Source organism: Crocodylus siamensis, chromosome 4, assembly GCF_052110815.1.
Source record: "Crocodylus siamensis isolate JL-2025a chromosome 4, ASM5211081v1, whole genome shotgun sequence".
In the NCBI taxonomy this organism is placed as follows: domain Eukaryota; kingdom Metazoa; phylum Chordata; order Crocodylia; family Crocodylidae; genus Crocodylus; species Crocodylus siamensis.
In genome coordinates this window covers 43,321,389-43,341,187 of record NC_143398.1, presented here as the reverse complement: position 1 = coordinate 43,341,187, position 19,799 = coordinate 43,321,389, and the positions used below count along the sequence as shown (strand labels likewise).

Sequence of the window (19,799 nt, the reverse complement as noted above, 5' to 3'; positions counted from 1 at the left end):
ATGAATATAATTCCACTGAAGGTAACTGTTTTTGCCAGGCAGAAAGGGGAAGAAAACAAACAAACAAACAAAACCCCCACCAACTGAAACCCTGAAGCATTCTTTGGACAATTACTCTTATTTTAGGTAAATTAAATGCTAATGCAATACAAATTACCCTTGTATTTCCCAAATACTCTATGCACCAAGAAATACAGAAACACTTTTTGTCCTCACTTATTTATCATAATAGATTGTTTTACATTTCAAATACTAGATAAAATTAATAACCCCTGCAATCTGTATTTCTGATTGTAGAATCCTCGTTTTTAACTCTTAGTTTGTTCTGAAGAGACATCATGAATTAATACAATTTGTCTTTAATGTATTTTATGGCTATGTTTTTGGAGATTCAGTAATCCCTAATTTACAATATAATTTTATATTAATGAAACGGCATTTTGCACTGTGCATCTTTCATGAATATAATCTCTGTGCTTTAGCTGGTTTTACTTCAGAAGAACAGTCAGGAAATCTGTAGAAAAGTTCTGCGTTCAGGCAAAGTTTGAAGCTTCTTCACACCCACATCCTGTCCTTTTACCTGTGTTTACATTTCTGTACTTGGAGGAGGAAAAGAATGATACATATTGTAGTTGGCTGTTATATCAGGGTGAGAAATATGAAGGAACGTACTGGTGCTAAAGATGAAAGCAGATAATTTTTCAGAGTTCTAAACTCAGAGTTTAGAATTCATATGAAAATCAATCTAACTGCCGAGAGTATTTTATTCAGTGTCCTGGAAATCATCTGATGCTAAAAAAGTCACCTAAATAAGATTTAAAGTAGATTGACATTTTCAGAAGCGGCCTCCTAATTCTGAACACCTCTGTTTTTGAGGTACCAACAAAGGTGCTGAGCTCTCCCAAGTCCAGTTAAAATCAATGACCTACTGCAAATAGAAGCAAAGAGCATGACAGTTAAAAATCAAGCACTGGTGGGCACTGGCAGGTGCCCTTTTGAAGTAAACAAAATTATTTTCACAAGAGATAGCCAAAACCCGAAAGGTCCAGACTACTGTCTTCCTCCATTTAATATCCATTTGCAAATGACAAATTTTCTTGAACTCCCAAGAATTATCTGTCAGAAATTAGTGAGCAAGTGAGAAGAATGGTGAAAAGATACAATAGCTAAGATGTTGTTTCATCAAAATGCATTATATGGCAACAAGTTACATTTATTTACTGATTAGTCTCAGACATCCTAAAAGAACAAAAACATCTGACCTGATTAAAGAAAAAATGAAGTTCTTAAATACTCATAGGAAGTACCAATGTGGAAAAATAAAACCAGAAACAATAAGAACAATTTACACCACATGTTCAAGACAGTAACAGCTCCATGGTACAAATGGTAACGCCCACCTCAAACAAAGACAACAAAACAAAAAACAAACAAAGAGAAAACAGTGGTGCCTTGTTTGTAATTAATCACATACCTCTCTGGCCTGTGGGAATCCAGAAATTTTGGAAGTGTTGAGGAACAAAAGGAAAGTTGAAGTATTAAAAAAACCCTCTTAAAATCACCTCTTTGAGAGGCTACTAATCATTTCTCTTCACTGTATCATCATACATCAATCATTTCTTCAATGTTTTGACTCTTGGATTTACACTCAGGAGTAGGGCTGCACATTATATACTATTCTGCTCTTTTTTTCACCTACATTTTAATGTTGTATGTTTGATTATTTCATGAGTATCAGTAGACTAGATTTCATGCTGAAAACAAGGGGAAAACTATGCAAGAAACCAACCAACCAACCAAAAAAACCCCTTTAACCTGATTGAGGCTTCTGAACTAATTTCACATGGACAGATAAAAGACATACACGTCTTTAAAATGTTACATATAAAACTATATTTAAGTAATACTTAAATGATGGGCTTTACTTGTATATTGGTATTTTATCAGATACCTTTGTTTTTAAATGACAAATGTTCTTACATCAATGCACATTCTCAAAAGACAAGGAAAAAAGCATATATATTTTTATTAAGAAATCATTTACAGTGTAACATAGTGGCAATACTAGTGTGGAATAAAATCTCCTGGGAATTTATTTCAAATTATTGAAGCAGCTGTTTTTCAGTATAAAATAAAATAACCATAACAAGTTCACACATGACAGATGTAAGCTAAAAAACTGGATTTCACCGTGTGAGCTAAAAACAGATGTTTTGAATGATCATATTTATAACTATACACACGCATACACACACACTAAATCTTGATTTATCTCTGCATAATTTCTGCCCCCCCAATTATTTTTGGATTTCTTTAAGAATGTCTTTTAAAGTAATTTCCTGCATCTTACAAAACTAGACCTTTATATTAAATAGTAATATGATGCTTTTCTGTGTATATGATATTGTTTATTTTTTGTAATACATTTATATAAAAGGTGCTATTATTGTAAAGTCTATTGTAGTTTACATACCAGGGAACAAACGTCTTGTGAGTAAATAAAAAATATGAAATTGCTCTATTTTACCTCTTCTGTGTTAAAATGACATTTTAAAAAGGACAACTTATATAGGCACCATTCTTCAGGCAGTCAAAAGAAGTGTAGAAATAATGCGAATTTTACTGGTCATTATTTTTAAAGTTAAAATCAACAGGTACAAGGCACAATAAAATATAAGGTTCAAAGTTGTATTTCTTTTCCAGTTTGATCAAGGGGTGAGAAATTGGAAGGAACAACGGTATAAGGCTATGAATGTTTTCCAAACCATTTCATCACCTCTGGCACAAATACCCCCTCTCCATTTTATGCTCTTTAATTCTAATTTCTAAATCCTTAGCTTATTCAAGGGAATTCAAGTAGAGATTTATTTCACTTCACTTTCCATAAGCTTCAAAATTCTTATTGCTCTGTAAATGTGAACTGCCTTGAACATATGTCAAGAAACTAAAGCTAGGATATTTCTTGACAGAATTGCTTCACATCATAGGGAAACAATGTAGGTATGAACCATTATCTAAAGCGAATACAGCTCTAGCCTCACCTCTGAATGATGCTCTTCATTTTGCTGCAATACTTCGATGCAGAGTTCTGCAAGGTGAAGAACCTCTTCCAGCTTTCTAGCAGGTATTGCTTGGTTCATGGTCTCTAAACAATGCAAAAAAACAAAACAAATATTTTAAGTAGAAATAAGGCAAAACAACAAAACCCAGCCCACTGTATGTTGGCAGGGAGTGAATAATGCAGTAGTAGGTAATTTTCAAATATGGAGGTGATTCAACATTTTAGGGGGCTTTTTTAACAGAAATGAATTGCAGTTGTATTACAGATTACAGAAAATATTTTATCCACAAAGGAATCACTGGCTACTGTGAATACTACCTGATTTAATACATGAGAACTAACAGGTGCATCAACACATTAGATGCTCAACTTCTGCAACAAGCAAGTTCTAATTCTTTTCAAGGTCAGGTATACAAAGCAGCAGACACTACAGACCCTTTTTCTTATTGTATTGTCAATACAATGCCATTCTCACCAGATGAGTCATTACTGTCATTAGCAAGATTCATGCTTTTTGCAGCAGTTAAAATTCCAGGCATGTTTTATCTGAATAAGAGCCTAAATTTTAGGTCGACATAAAATTCAGAAAGTACAAGAAACAACAATGACATCATACAATTAATTGATTCTTCCATCCCCAATCCCAGCTTTCAATAACAGGACATTCTTTGAAGATGAAGGTCCTTTTCAACATGATAGTGAAAAGTAGCACTATCAAAATAAAGATGTTATAATTAGACTCCAGGGTACCTAACAGAAACCATGCATTGAAAACACAGTCATAAATGAAAAAGATATAAATGAAACTAGAATATTTCACTTCATAAAATGTAATTTTGACAAGACAGCAAAGAGCATAAAGTTGGAATAAATGTAACTAAACCTTTTAAAAGGCAATTAATTTAGATGAAATATAATATCTATAGAACTACATCTCAGTAAGGGAGGGGGGAACTAACAAATTAATATGAGAAAAAAATAATACCATAAAGATAAATATATTGGTGAGACTATATCATTACTTCTTGGAATGGAAAAAAAAATGTTCTTATATGTGACTGTATGAGTGTGAGATAGAGGAGCTCACCCAGTTAAAGACCCTGTGCCGGGGATAGTAATCTAAAGGCATGGGGATGGAAACTAGGTCCTACATTATAAACCAAATACAAGGAAATATGATAAAAAACGGAATGTGTCAGAGTCAGAAAATTCAACCTATTATTTTTTTCTTTACTTATGTATGTATATGATTAAACTAGTAGATGCCAGATACACCACATTCCCAGTGCAGAAGTCTCCTTGGATTCAAGCACAGAAGTTTTTTAACCTGACCAAGAATCTATTAGAGACAATATTTTAATGCCTCAAATAAGAACAACGAAGATCCAAAATGGAATTATATGCTGGAGCGGGTCAGGAATTTTGCAATGAAAGGTTTTTTGATAGTTAATACTGGTTTGTTGAAATAAAAACTTTCTACAAAAACATGTCAGTTTCTACAAAGATGGGATTTTTAGTCATAACCACAGAAAGAAACGATCACCTACCCCAGCATATCAAAGAATCTAGTGCTTAGGTCACTCACCTGGGATGAATCAGATTGGGGCTCAGGTTCCTGCTCTGCCTAAGACCGGTGGCTTTAATCCGTCTCTCCTACATCCTCAGGATATGTCCCCCTGCCATACAACTATTAGCTATTCTGAATGGGGTTTCTCTCCCTTTTCTGCTGCAGCTGTTCCAATTCTTATAAATAACACCTGGGCACAGAAAATGACTAACTATTGCTCAGGACTTGGGCCACTTGCTTATAATGTGGAAGACTAGGGCTGAAGCCCCTGCTCTAATGGGTTATTTAATAATTCATGCAAAGGGGAACAGCTTCAGCAGGAAACTGGGAAAGACTCAATCCAGAAGTCTTGTGATTTGGGAATCTGTGGCGCTGATTAAGATATTTGCAAGAGGTATATTTTTGCTGCATCTGGTTCAGCTCACTAGCACCATGCCTAGGCTCTTTGGAAAGCTCAGTATATAAATACCACACTTTCTCTTTTGAATCAAAAGTTAGAACACAAATATAAATATTTATAACCTACTTAAAAACTAAACTTACTACCAATGTTCAAGCAGGCTGTTCTATAATTTAGCACTGTGGGTGCAGCCACGTGTGCTTTACTAAGTTGTTGACTAATTAACTCCCTAGTAAAGCATCACACATAGTGCTGGGGCTTCTGAAGGTGACCCAGCCAGTCCCTCCACCACCCAATGCAGCCACCAACAGCCCGGGGCTGATCCCCTAAGCCTGCTGCCATCCTGGGCTGCTCTGTTTCTGTTCTAACTGCTGTAGTCTCAGGTGCATGTGTATATGCTGCACCTGGGAGCTGCTGACTCTACTCCAAACTGCCAGAATGTATTGCTCCATGTTAATCGCACATATAGACGCACCCAGTTAAGTATAATCTGCTGTTATTCTGATATCGTTTCCCACTAGTCCCCTGGATTGTGGACAATGGGGACTAGTGTTTATGGGCCTTTGTACACACCGCAAAATTGCCTTAAAGCAGCTTAAACGCCCTTTTGCACTGCATTAATGGTGTAGCTGTTTGCATGTTTGGCAGCATATTTTGCTTTAATGGTGCTGCTGTTTGCATGGTTGGCAACGTATTCCACTTTAAATGACTTTGGAACATAGCAAGGTAAAACACCTCAAAGTGTTTTAGTTTGCTACCCAACGAAGTGCAACATTGCATGGGGTGCTGGAAGCCAATGTGGTCAGGACTTGGCAGGTCCAGTGCAGCCATTGCCTGAACAGAATTTAGAGCCTGAAGGAAAATATATTGGGATTTTTATTAAATAAAATTGAAATATTATTTAAATTGAGGGTAATAAAATAAGCAGAGCAGTTTCATTTTTAATCAACAACTCTTTAAACAAGTCTTGCATAATCCATATACATCAGTTGGCCTGGTAATTTCGTAAAAGTGCATTCTTGAAGCTGCAGTGCATCAGGAGCTGATAAAGTGAGACCACTAATCTTTGGCAGCTCCTGATGCACTGCAACAGAAGACTGCAGTTAATTGTTCTTGGAATTCTTATCCCTTCTGCAGCAGTCATCTTTTGGACTGTACCATGTGGTAACAGTTTATAACTGAAAATATTATCAGGAACATATTTAATAATCAGCTTTTCAATTTCTCTTGTACTATATTAACCTTATTGATAATGGCAAGGGAAAGACATTACGCATAAACCATTTCAAGTGATCAGAAACTGGTCTAAACCTGTAACAGAATTTAAGTTCAGTGCACATAAGCCAGTTTCAAAATGGCTGAAACTGGTTTAAGATAAACCTGGTTGAATGAAGTATCAGATTTAACTGATTTGGGTCAAACTGGTTTATGCAATGTCTGCCCCAACCCCTTCCTGGTTTAAGTTAAACGAGAGTCCCTCAGCATCTCAGATACTTTGCAGCCCTGGGTGGGGCTCTCTGCTCCAGCCCAGCAGGGGCAGGCCCCACCCCTCTGCTCCCTAGCTGGAGCTCTGGCAGAGACTGCAGGTACAGGCACTTGCTTGGGCTTCTCCATGCTCCCTCACCCCTCACTGCTCAAGCAGGGATTCCCTTCCTCTCTCCTTCCCATCTCCCACAGCACAGACCCCAGCACCATGGACCCTAGGCATGTGGTATGCTAGCTAATGCTGAGAAGTGTCTGTGTGTGCATCTAAAATTTCACCAGGACAGGCCGATAGAACAGTGTCTGCTTAAGGGTTCTGGAACTTGGACATTACCACAAGTCAGTTGGTAATGTTTGTCTATTCCTTCCTTGGAAAAAACTGTTCAAGAAGAGCTTAAACTAATGAGAGAGGCTTTTGTTTTGTTGATGGGCTGATAAACACTGATAAATCCTGCTGGCTTGCTTGCCTGTCAGTCTGCTGCAGACAATATGAAGAAGCAGGGAGAGGAAGATCGAAGAGCTCTGTCCCATCAACAGATGCATGCACTGCACACCCCTGCTTTACCCTGAAGTGCTAGCCTGGGTCTGGGGTCTAGCAACACTTTTGCCCCTTGAGCAGCAAGTGGGGAGAAAGCTGGGACAGTGCAGGCAGACCTCCCTAATCGGAGTGTTCTGGCAGGGCCTGGCCATGCCCCGCCTCTGCTCAACACTATGGAAGGGAAGGGAGGGCTGCTCTAGCATCCCCCGGCTTCTAGCCTGAGCCACTGCAGGCATGTGACCACATTTCTTCAGTCCAGAGGGGATGTCTGTGCAGTTACAAACCGGTTTAGCCTAACCAGGTTACACTAACCTGCAAAGATTGAATCAATTCAGGCATGAACGCCACATGCCCACGGAGGCTCGCGGGGCATGGTGAGCTCCCACAGGTAGCCACGGTGCTGTTGGCGGGGGGTGGGGGTGGGTGGTGGCAAGCACTGACCAGTGGTCAGCAACCACCCGCAGATTCCACCGGCAGCATCAGCAGTGGCCAGTGGCGATCATGGACTACCCGCAGATGTCACTGATGGTGTCAGCGGGGGTGGTAACTGGTGAGCGCCCGCATGCATGTGCACCCCCTATGCATCACCAATGAATTCAGGGTTAGGCTTTTTGAATGTCTGTTCCTAGCCAAGGAGGCTCATTTTCTTCTCCATTTATTACTTTGGATGCAATTGCATAGTGCCCATGAAATCTGGTAAAACAGCCAGAAATTGTTGAAAAGCATGAGATCCAAGCAGGTTTGCAATGCTCAATGCTTTTTTTTTCTGAAGGAATGAACTGTATATCTGAATGTTCCTTGCATGAATACCCTGAAAATGAGCAAGAAGTGTGACCCATATGCTCTCTTTTACTTTTGGACCCAGTGACTCTCTCCAATTTGGGCACAGTCTTGAAGAAATATAGTGTTGGGGGCCTAATCTGATTTTTTTTTGCCACATCTTTTTTTTCATTCAGAATTTACTGCTTCCATCATTCAGCTTTTCATCCAAAGAAAACTGCTGGTTTTTTCTACTGTCACTCTTGATAGAGGGATTTAGAGAATTATCTGGAGTATAGGCAAATCTGTCAGTCAAAAAAGCAAGGCTACCTACATGGACAAATGAGCAACTTAATGACTATGAAGGGGAGAAAGGCCTTACCAAGCATCAGCTGTTTTGTGGCAACTTATCTCTATGTCTGCTCTTATGCTACGCTACATGAAAGTTAAACTATGGTAGCTAAGCCCTATGGATTTAGCAAAAGCAATTGCTGTTTATCCTTTATTTTCCATGAATAAAAGCAAGCACATAGACAATTACCACAGAGTAGCTGATACGTAGAAAGACTCTGTTCACTTTAAGTTGTTTATTTTTCCAGCAGCACTTTCAGGTTTCTGGTTCTAGATCAGGCAGAAATTTTGTCACCCAGTTTACCAATTATTCCTCTTCCTATCTGTGCAAGCAGTCATGTTGATGACACCTTCAAACCTTACTCTGCTCTCTCTGTATACCTTGCTCTGTTAACTTCTCTCTTGGACATGTTACTTCTGCTACACGGAATTTACTTTTTTGTTTAACTGTAGCCCAGCATTTCTGACTCTCTGAAGTCACCACAGTCTCCTGTCATGCTCTTCTACTGCTCTTCCTGATGTCCAGATGCTATCTACATAGATGCTGTTATGCTCTATGTCATCAAAAATATGTTCTATTTTTCAGTCTCGTGCCTCAGGTACTGAATACAAGCTAAACAACAATGTTCCGAATGAGGTATTATGTGTGTACAAACATGCTCTCTGCTTGTCCATGGGCACTTGCCAAAACCCTGCTGAATCATTCACTGTACAATACTTTGGCATTATCCATAACTCATATATTTCTTTTATAGGTAGTTAAACATTTTCCCTCCTTATACCTTTGTTTAAACCTTTTAGAACCATACATAAATGAAGGGTTCTATCATAACTTTTTTTTTCTGTCCAGACCAGGAAGAATAGCTGTTCTGTTTTGTCTACATGTTTATGGAATACCCATCTCCTCTTTCACCGTCTGCCTTAGGCCCATAGCAGATGTTTAATTAAAGGCATGATGGGATCTGATGTGCAATCCCAAGTACCGCACCTCCTGCCATGTTACACATGCATGCATCACATCCCAAATCCACCATATTGCCAGTGCTGGGGGAATCTGGGATTCTGTCAAATAGCAAGTCAGCCAGCTAATCTGTGCTCCCAGCCTCAGGAGTGCATTGGAGTCAAGGACTCCCCTGTGCCCCCAAGGCTGGGAGCGCTGATCAGCTGCCACTTCCAGGCTCAGGGGTGCAGCAGAGCCAAGCACTCTAGTGTGCCCTGGGAGTAGCAGTCAGTTGATCTGTGCTCCCAGCCTCAGGAGTGCATTGGAGTGAAGGACTTCCAGGCACTCTTGAGGCTGGGAGCCCCAATCGGCTGCTGCCTAGCCACATGTGCAATTTAAGGTATGATGGGAGCCAGCCAAAGTTAATATGTATAATAACTTTGGGGCTCATTCTTTGTTTTGTCACACCATTAATTGCACTGAAGTGTAGCCAGGTTACTAACTGGTTAATCATGTCTTAAGTGTAATGTCTGCCAGGGGCCCTAGCGTGAGGGCAGCTTTTTGAATGGGCAGAACTGTGAGGGCCCTTTCAGCTCTGTTCAATACTCTATCAGGACATTGCCATATTCCTGGAAGTGGTCATCAAACTCTCTCAACTGTATTGGTACCCTGCCTCTCCAACAAGTACATCCTCTTAGTGACATCAAGGGACTGGAAGAGTTTTAAATTGGAAATGTGTGCTTTTTTCCAAGCACTATGACAAAACTATATCTTTCACAATGGCTTTCTTATCCATATATCCAGTTCACATATTTTTTTAGTGGGAATAAGTTTGCTACTGAGAGCCTTACATTTTATACATTAGTCTTCCTCCCATTTGTGGGGTTTTTCTAGTGTGCCACTGAATGTCACTGGATTCAGCTTTACAGAGTGCCTTGTGTGCTTATTTCTAATTAGAATTGACAAAAAAAATTTCTGGCAGGAACTGTTTCTACTATCTGAGAACACAGTTAAGCATTACTAGTGGGGTAACAATATCTATGAAGCAGGACAAAAAACAAATAAATACAAAATAAATTAATACAAAACAGCACTGGGCTTCCTCCCCCCCGACCCTTACATGTGGCTAACTGTGCTGTCCAAAGGAAGCAGTTAGGGAAGGGTTAACCTGCCTGCCTGGCTCCTCCTCCCCCATTAAGCTGGTGCTCTGAGCTGAGCTCAGCCCAGCCCAGCTCAGAGAGCAGCAGTGACAGTGGCAGCTGGGCTGTCAGGTTGCCCTTGCCTGCTTGCTCCCCCAGGACAGACAGTCACAAGTAAGCAGGGAGCAGAAGGGGGGGCAGTTAGGAAGGATCTGGGGTACTGGAGATGGTGGAGGGAAGGGCAGTCCGGGCCAGGGGAGGGTTCGGGTGGGTGGGGTGTTCACACTAAGATGTAGCCTAGAGTAGTTACACCTTCGTCTAACATAAGCTGTGTAACATAGATCAGAGAGAATCCTGCCCTGGAGTGGTGTAACTTTAAACCACATAATGAGTACTTAAAACTAGTTTCAGATGTGAATACAGACATTCCAGGTTATAAGAGCTCATTTTACTTTCTCAGTTTCCCCATCTGTAACATAAGGATAGTACCACCCATCTCTGCTCCCCCTTTCATGATAAGGGTTAATTTGTTTTCATACATTTTTATGAAGCAATTAAGCACTGTTATCATAGGGCCATGTTTAGGCTTCATATAAAGTAATATTTTCCTTAATTTGTAACTGTTACCAGACTAAGCAATCGTTTTTGCCCTAATAACTAACTATCCTCTTTATCCCAAGTCTATTGGCTTATATGAGGAGATGCTTTATTTTGCTTGAGTATATAAGCAAAAGGCCACAATGCTTAAGCTAGTGCATTGGAAAAACAATGGCTGTTTTTACAAGTGCTCAGGTGGGGGGGTGCTGTAATTAGAGTGGTTCCAAGAGCCTCTCTAATTAAAGTGCTGCAGCAGCTCATGTATCAGCATCCCTGTGCATCAAAATGGCAGTGGGGCCACTTTAACTAAAGTTAATTCAATGAGCTTTAGTTAAAGTGACCCCACCACCATTTTGAAGTATGGGGACGATGACACACAAGATGTGGAGGCTGGCTGGAGCACTCTAATTAGCATGCTCCAGCAGACTCAATTAACTGAGTCCGCTCCAACGCACTGTAATTATGTGTTGGACCAGCCTCCCAGCACATCTACAGCTACCTCATGAGACTAATTCTAAGGTTTTTCTAAAATGAGGGTACATGCCCCTCACTTGTACAATCAGCATTTTAGTTGAAAGCCTCAAACTCTCTGGAGCCTCTGAAGAATATATTGTTTTCTTTGCGTGAGTGATTACAACCACTTTAAAATAAAGAAATGGAATTCTGTTTTGTCAGTTTTCATTATATTCATTATGTCCTGCTGCCCACATTGGTAATGATTGTTAAGATGCATTTACACAGCTCAAACTAACAAGGTGCTATAGGAGATTAGCTTCTGTAAGTCAGCAAGTATGCTTCTTGACATCTTTTAGTAAACAATCAGCCAAAGCCATCAATTATCTGTTTTCAACTCATCTTTCGGACCAAATACAAATGTAAGAGAGGCTTTGGAAATAATGGATAGCATCTCAAGTATGCATTATCAGTGAGTCACATATTATATCAAGAAAACTTTGCAAACAGAGCCAAGTAAACTGACTAATTTCAAGGTCTTGAAATGATAAGGTGACTACTTCATAGATCCAACAAAGCTTGATGCTAGAAGAACTATTAGATCATCTAATCTGACTGCCTATGTAGCACAGACCATAGAATTTTCAACTGGCTATTCCTGCACCGAGCCCAGTAGCTTGTGTTGGGAATAAGCATAACTTTTGTTTATCTAAAGCAGCATTTGTCAACCCGTGGGTCACAAGAATATATGAAAGGGATGTGAACAAAATTTAAAAATGGATCCTCCTTTAAAAGAGAAACCATGGTGTTTCCCCTGCAGGCTGTAAGGGGCTGCTTGGGGCCTCTCATGCCCCACCCTCCATCCCACACACTGGGGGCTGGGGCCTGAGGCCAGGAGTACTTATACACTGAAATCAAGGCTTCCTGCAGTCATCTTTGTGGGAAGCCAAATAGATGCATCTCTCTGAGTCTGTTACTGTAAGGAATTCTCTCTAAACCTCAAATACTTTTCCAGGTGTTTTTCTGCATACTCTCTAATTTTTCAACATCTTTAAAAAAAAAACTGGTAACATCAGAACTGGATATAATATCTCAGTACTGGACTTGCCAATTCTATATACAGAAATAAAATAACCTGACTGCTCCTTCTCATTGCTCTCTTGTTTATACAGTCTAGGATGATATATTACCCTTTCTACCACAACAATCATAATGGAAGGTTCTGATGAGTTGCTTGTCTACTCTGGCCCCTCCAGAGCACCTTTTCTACTCTGTAGGTATGACTAGTATTTCTTATTACTCAGATATATAGCTTGCAGTTTATAGACTGCATCAAAACACCTTTTGCCTTAAACAGACCCAGGTTACCAAGCAGTCTAGATCAATCTTTGTGACTGTCCTGTCTTTATCATTTATGTATGATGCCGCTAATCTGTGTGCCCATAAATTTTATCATCAGTGATTTTATACTTACTTCCAGATCACTGAGGAAAATATGAAATAGCCTTTGGGCTAGTCCAGATTCTTGCAAAATCCCAAAAGAAACACCTCAATTCATAGATGATACAGATAAAAATGATTACGAGTGCTTCTTTCTTTTCTGCCTCATTATTAATATTTACCACCTCCAACTCATAATGGCCTACACAACTGCTAGGATTCCTTTTTCCCCTAATATATTTTAAAGATCTACCTATGATTAACAGGTACCCCTGACAGGAGGTAAAGCATAGGTGCAATATTTCTTGAATTAGCAAAATCACGATTGAGAATGTCTAGAAATTCTAATCTGTTTTACTATTTGCTGCATAAGTCTTCCAGGCAGGATTTCCTAAACAGAAATACTCTATAATAATACTTTCTGCACATTACAGGCAGGTGCTTAAGGAATAAGACACCCTGTTCTCCAGTTTGACTCCTCCGTCCAGTACCCCTTCCTATGCTTTGTTATTTAACACACAGATTCACATGAATCTATGGCTCACTGGGTCTGAGTTATTGAAAGGGCAGTTACACCTTCTGCAACTGCCACTTGCTGCTTGTGTTCACCTACCTCAAAGTGATGTTTATCTACTCTACTTGTTTTTATTAAGGCCATTTTCACTGTATGTGCAAATACTATTTAAATAAAACCCTTTATTTCAAGAAGTGTTCAGTGTAAATTATATAAGGCCTGCTAAGTGATCAAAATAACTTTTTCCATGAAGAAGGCATGACTAGGATATATTACACAACAGAATATAACATTTTAGATTATTTTTCTTCTTTTATGCTATATACATTTTGTGAAGTACGTATCAGTATGTCACATAGGTATGGACCTACCTAAATCACAGTGGAAGTTCATAGTGCAGTGGCACATTTAATTTTGCTCTTTTTTCTGTGCACTTCCCCCACTGAGTGGCTGAAGGGTAATTAATGCCAGTTTTTGCCTCCTAGCTACTCAGTGGCAGGGGCGGGGGTTACCAGGATGCACAGAGTCCAATTAAAGGCACCCCTGTGCTGCAAACTTCCACCACAATTTAAGTAGGTCCCTACATGTAGGAGCTAAAAGATTCTATGACATGAACTCACTGTACCACCATGGGAAGGAATATGACTTGTCAGGGAACAAAGCTAAGAGTTGTGCTGCAATAATAATTGATAGGTGACAATATATAACGATAAAATATACTTCTTTGGCAAGTTCTAGCTATGGCCAAAAGTATGACCTGGACAACTCACAAAACACTTCAGTTCCTATCTATTCTTGATTTCTTGACCTAAGGCTTAACTCTTTGAAAATTGTTTTGAAATCCTTTTAGGGAAAAGGTGCTCTAGAGGGATTAGTGCACATTTTGCAGATTTTGAGAGCTGATGACTCATAACTTTCATATGAATCAACGTTTTATAGTAAATCTTTACAAGATTAGTTTAAGTATTCCTGAATCATCATTACCTTTCACAAACAGCTTAGACTAATCCCCTATTCAGTTTATACATGTTCTAAATTTTCAAAGTCTTTGCTTGCTAGTAAAGCAAGCAAAATGCTTGCTTGCATCCACAGATGCTTCTCAAGTAAATCCCAGGATGTCATTCTCCCGTTGTACTCGGCCTTGGTGAGGCCACAGCTGGAGTACTGTGTCCAGTTTTGGGCTCCACAATTCAAAAAGGATGTGGAGAAGCTTGAGAGAGTCCAGAGGAGAGCTACGCGCATGATCAGAGGTCAGGAAAACAGACCTTATGAAGACAGGCTGAGAGTCATGGGACTCTTCAGCCTGGAAAAGCGCAGGCTCAGGGGTGATCTGGTGGCCACCTACAAGTTCATTGGGGTGCTTACCAGGATCTGGGGGAACATCTGTTCACCAGAGCGCCCCAAAGGATGACAAGGTCGAATGGTTACAAACTCCTCTATGACAGTTTCAGGCTGGACATAAGGAAGAACTTCTTTACTGCCCAAGCCCCCAAGGTTTGGAATAGACTGCTGGTGGTGGTGGTTCAAGTACCTACTCTGAATGCCTTCAAAAGACATCTGGATGTTTATCTTGCTGGGATCCTCTGATCCCTGCTGACTTCCTGCCCCTGGGGCAGGGGGCTGGACTCGACGATCTTCTGAGGTCCCTTCCAGTCCTAATGTCTATGAAATCTATGTCTATAAATTCTGTTCATAATATTTTATGCTTAATTTATACTGCTTTTCTACACACAGGCCTCATTCACCTACCCTACTTACACACGTACAAAATAAAAACACATCATTAAAATGATCAAAGCCTGAAGGTACCAATTCCCTTTATCCTCATATGCAAATATTTGTCTTCTATTTCCAAGGGAAGAAAGAATATGTAATTCAGTTCCGGTCATATGGAAACTGATGGTAAAATTCCCCTTCGATTTTAATAGCAGAAGGATCAAGCCCAAAAATATGGTAAGATAAATTACATAAAAAGCTGTCTGTTTCAGGAAGTACCCCTCTTCTGCATAAAGCAAGAACTATTAAAAGGGGGTAACTAAGTTCCCCTAAAATGTTACTCTAATATGAACTCAAATTATTTTTCATGATAGCAGAGGCACAGAGAAAGGAAGGGTGAAGTCACAGGTTACACTTAGACCATACTAAATCTGTGGAATATTAAGCAGCTTTGGAGTTAAAACATACTGTGAGCAGTTGCATGTTATGTTTTAATAACATTTTTTGCCTGCAGGGCTTCTGTTTGTCAGCAGAGGGCTGGTGAGCAGGGGCATGGCTAGAAGCCAGGACAACTGGGCTCTACCCCTGGCTGGAAATGGGAGGAGCCAGAAGCAGTGCATCTCAAAGCAGGACCATCCCCAACTAGATCATTCCAACCAGGGATCTGTCAAGCTGGGCCTTAAAGACCTCCAGGGATGGAGATTCCATTGCCTCTCTAGGAAACCCATTCCAGTGCTTTACCACCCTCGTAGTGAGAAAGTTTTCCTTAATATCCAACCTAAATTTCCCTTGCTGCAATCTGAGACCATTGATCCTTGTACTGTCATCTGCCATTCAGTTTTAATTCAAATGAATCAATAGACTTATTTTTATATGGTTAGAAAATAATTCTGTTCTGTACGTGCACTACATTTTTTTTTACAAAACAAAGCAGCGAAATTTCTGCTTTATGTAAAAAATGGAATTAAATCTCAACTATGGAGTTGAAACCAATATTTGTTTAATTATAATTTGGATTTATGAGAATTGCAAGTCATGGATCTTAAAATATTTTACTAAAATATTATTACCATAATTCCCAATAGTGAAACTGATGCACAGGGTGATTAAAAGAGAGAGAGAGGAGAATAGATGCTGTTCAGAATCAAAATCCACCACTCTTAGCCATAATGTTGCCTAATTTCATCACAGGTGTTACAATATCTGATGCTTTCTTTAAATGTAATGGGTGTGTAACAGACTCAAGGAGATATATGACAATCACAAGAATTTAAGATCATATTTTAAATATATATATTTCTGGCTCCCATTTTTGAAAAATCTGAAAATGTGAAACCAAAAGGTTAAAAAATGAGAAACCAAATAAACAGAACAAAAAAAAAATCTTTTAATTTTTACAATTGTAATGTTTAATTCATGATTCGCAGCATGTGACTCAGCAATATTTCAAGGCCAAAAGGAATTCCTTGAAGGAATATTAAAAGGGCAGAAAAGGATATTTTGCACTGTTTTCTGGATTCTAATGACTATAGATTTTTTAACAGAAAAAGTTGGAAATGCTGAAAGTATTACACTATAATTTTCTCTTCTTTAAATTTAATTTCAAAAAAGGAAAACATCAAATGATTATTTTTCTGCTGTTCTTTCATACCACTTGTTGCTACAGAATATTTATATCCCTATGGTAATAAAGCTAACAAACATAAATAGGTCCATGAATAGGCTGAGGGCAAGGGTATTTTCTTATGTCCTCGGTGATTTTCATTTAGTTGTATAGTAATCAGAGACCAGCAACAAGGTGTTATGTGACTGTGCAACTCACTGATTTCCTTTGTTCATTCAGTAAAGTGAACATGCACTGAGAGCTTTAATCAAGCCCTCTCACCATATGCACAATGACTCTCTCTCCACTTGCTGCCTCAATTTCAATAATGGTTGTAGTGTACTTGTTCTTAAGTTGGATAGAGCCTTATGATCTCTGAGGGCATTTTACGTGCTTCTCTTCCAGTAGAAAATCTGTTCGTAATGGTTTAGTAACTACTAATTTATTTAAAATAGAGCAAACATGTTGGTCAGTTACTGACCCACTGCTGGTTGGGGTTAACAGTAACTTAGATCTCAGCAATGTAAATAACTAAAAGTGATGGTTGATTGGTGGCTTATGGTTAGTTTTGGAGTAGGTGGACAGTTTGCAGCATCCCTTTAGCCTGCTTTTATTTAATATATTCCAGCTTCTCAAATCAAAACAAATCACCAGGATGTCTGATGAGGATAAAGGTCCAATTTTTATAACCAAAGAGCTTTTATTTTAAAACAAGTATTTTTTAATAATACAACTCTCTGTATGCTGGCTGACTGTTGCAATAGCAGTGGAGGGTATAGCAGAGGATAGATCATTCTAGATATATCATGTTTATATGCTCTCCCTTTCAAGCATTCACTCCTGCCATGGGTGAAGACAGGTCTATTTGTTATGTGGAGGACAGTGGGCCTAGGTCCACCAAGAAAACTATAAGCTTCCCTCAGGGAGGCTACTAAAAGCCTAACAACCGACTGAGCGCAAAACAAATGAAAAAAAAAAAAGCAGGGACACGAATGAAGACTGTAGGCTAGTAACAACCGTTCAAGGTAGGGGTCACCAAGCAGAGAACACTGGCCAGTGCCCGCCAGTGGGGAGGCTCAGGAGACCTACAAAGACCCAGTGCTGTTTTGGCCAGAAGGACCCCAGTGCCCACCTCTGGAAACTGGCCAGGAGGCCCGGGGGCATGGGCATGGTGTTGAAACAGAGCCAGAGCATGGACAGGGTAAGTTGGTTGATGACCAAGGCCCTCCCTTGGAGGGAGAGGCACTGAAGCAGCTCCATCCAAGTCTGTAACCACTCAGACATCTTGACTTCAAGTTGGTTCCAGTTCTATGGCAGGGAGCATGACTGGGGACATGTAGACTCCAGACAGAACAGTGAGCTTGTGCTCCATCAGAAGCTATGGAGCACAGGTGGGAGTGAGCTGACCTGCCGCCTGTCATCTACCATTACTACTGCTCTTGACTCACATGACCCAGGCAGAGGAGGCTGCCAAGCAGATGGATTGGTAGGCCTTCACCTGCACAAGGTCCTCCAGAGCCCGGATGCTAGGAGCATGTCATGAACATACACTAAAAGGACCACTCTTATGGCTGCCATTTGATGAGGATCAACCTCACAGACACTCGGAGGGGTTTTGGCTTCAGTCCCTGCTTTGTGTGATTTCTCCAGGTGCTCAACTGGATGCCGATGGAGCCTATGCCCACTGGGCAGGAAATCACACAAAGCAGGGACTGAAGCCAAAACCCCTCCGAGTGTCTGTGAGGTTGATTGATCCTGCTGGTCAATGTCTCTGCCCACACTACCTCAGGTAGCCAGGGCCCCTTGCATAACATCATCAGGTGGCATGAGGTACACTGCTACCTCCACCCCAATGCATTCCACTCTGAGCTTTATTTGCAGACATTGGTGCATATTATAAGGACCCCCCAAGATCATGGTGGCTTCTGAGATGCCTGGCAAGGAAGTGTTCCAGAGGCCAGCCCCCAAGCAGCAGTGGAGAAATGGATCTCTGATTGGTGACCCTTGAGTTCCTGGGGGACCTGGGTACCAGAGTGGACCTGAGTTCTGTCCTCCTCAACACACCTGTCACACTCTCCCTCCTCAGCCTGGGAAATGTCACCTCCCCAGTCACTATTCTCCTGCTGGTATGCCAAGACCTCAGCTTCTACCAGGCATGATCCTTTCATTGCCAGTTGACCTTGGCACAGAGATGGCTGGGTGGGGTGGGCTAAGGGAGGGAAGTGGAAAACAGGGCTCCCTCCTTTTTATGGGATAGGGAGGGGGCTAGCTGGCACAGTTAGTCAGGGGTGTTTCCTTGGGCTGCACTGTGTGTGGCAAAGTAGAGGGGGCTGTGAAAGGTGCTGATGGGCCTGGTGTGTGTGTGGTGAAGAGGTTTGCATAAGGGAGGTGCAGGAGGCAGGGAATGATGCTGGGAATAATATACACAGACATACAAGAGGGAGGGGAAGGCTCAAAGCTGGCTTGCTCAGCTCAATCACAAACACTGGGGAGTGGGAGAGGGGAGTGTAGGACTCACCACATGAGGGTAGACACAGGGGTATCACAGCAGCAGGTGCTGTTGGTGATGCCCATTACTGCCTACCCATTCAGATTGAAAAAAACTATATGGCAAATTATTTATTTCTGAGGAGGGAAAATAAATGGGGTATGTGATGAATGGCTGCTCTATAATAAATTTAAAACAAAAAAATATATTCATAGTGTGCGAGTAGAATAATCTTTCCTACATAGGAAGAAACTGGGGGCAGAGAACATACAGTTCTAAGTGTTATTAACTGGAGTGTGCTCCTTGTTTATGGAATCATACATTAGACTCATCTCAAAATACCTAGTGATTATAGTCTTAGAGTTTAACAACCCAGGATATGTTCAGACCACATAAATAGAGAACATACCTCACGTTATGTATGAAAATTTTACTTGTTATTCCTATGACTTATTTACAAAATTCAAAATATTTGTAAGAAATATTTATATGCAAGAAAGTCATATTAAAAATATTTTAAAATTTCAGCTTCTCAAAAGTTCGCTTGTTCCTGAATGGAAACTGCTTGAACATAAAATATTATTTGTATCAAGTGCATTTGATATCAAGATAATTTTCCTGGTACAAATTATGAAGAGATTAAAATGCCCTTAAAAAATATTAGAAAAAAGTTATAATGGGCAAACTTTAACAGAGGACTTGCCATTATTCTCTTTGTAATATGAACAATTAAATAGATTATGCACAACAA

General features: G+C 40.1%; 1 protein-coding gene across 9 annotated transcripts in view; it reads right to left on the bottom strand.

The window, feature by feature from the left end:
* The window catches only part of CADPS2 (calcium dependent secretion activator 2), a 619,537-nt gene that overhangs the window by 78,952 nt on the left and 520,786 nt on the right, over positions 1-19,799 (bottom strand). For all 9 annotated transcript variants that reach the window (XM_090042182.1, XM_090042184.1, XM_090042183.1 and 6 more), the window contains exon 17: positions 3,042-3,145. In XM_090042182.1, the coding sequence (XP_089898308.1) occupies positions 3,042-3,145 (104 nt within the window). The remainder of the gene's footprint in view (positions 1-3,041; positions 3,146-19,799) is intronic.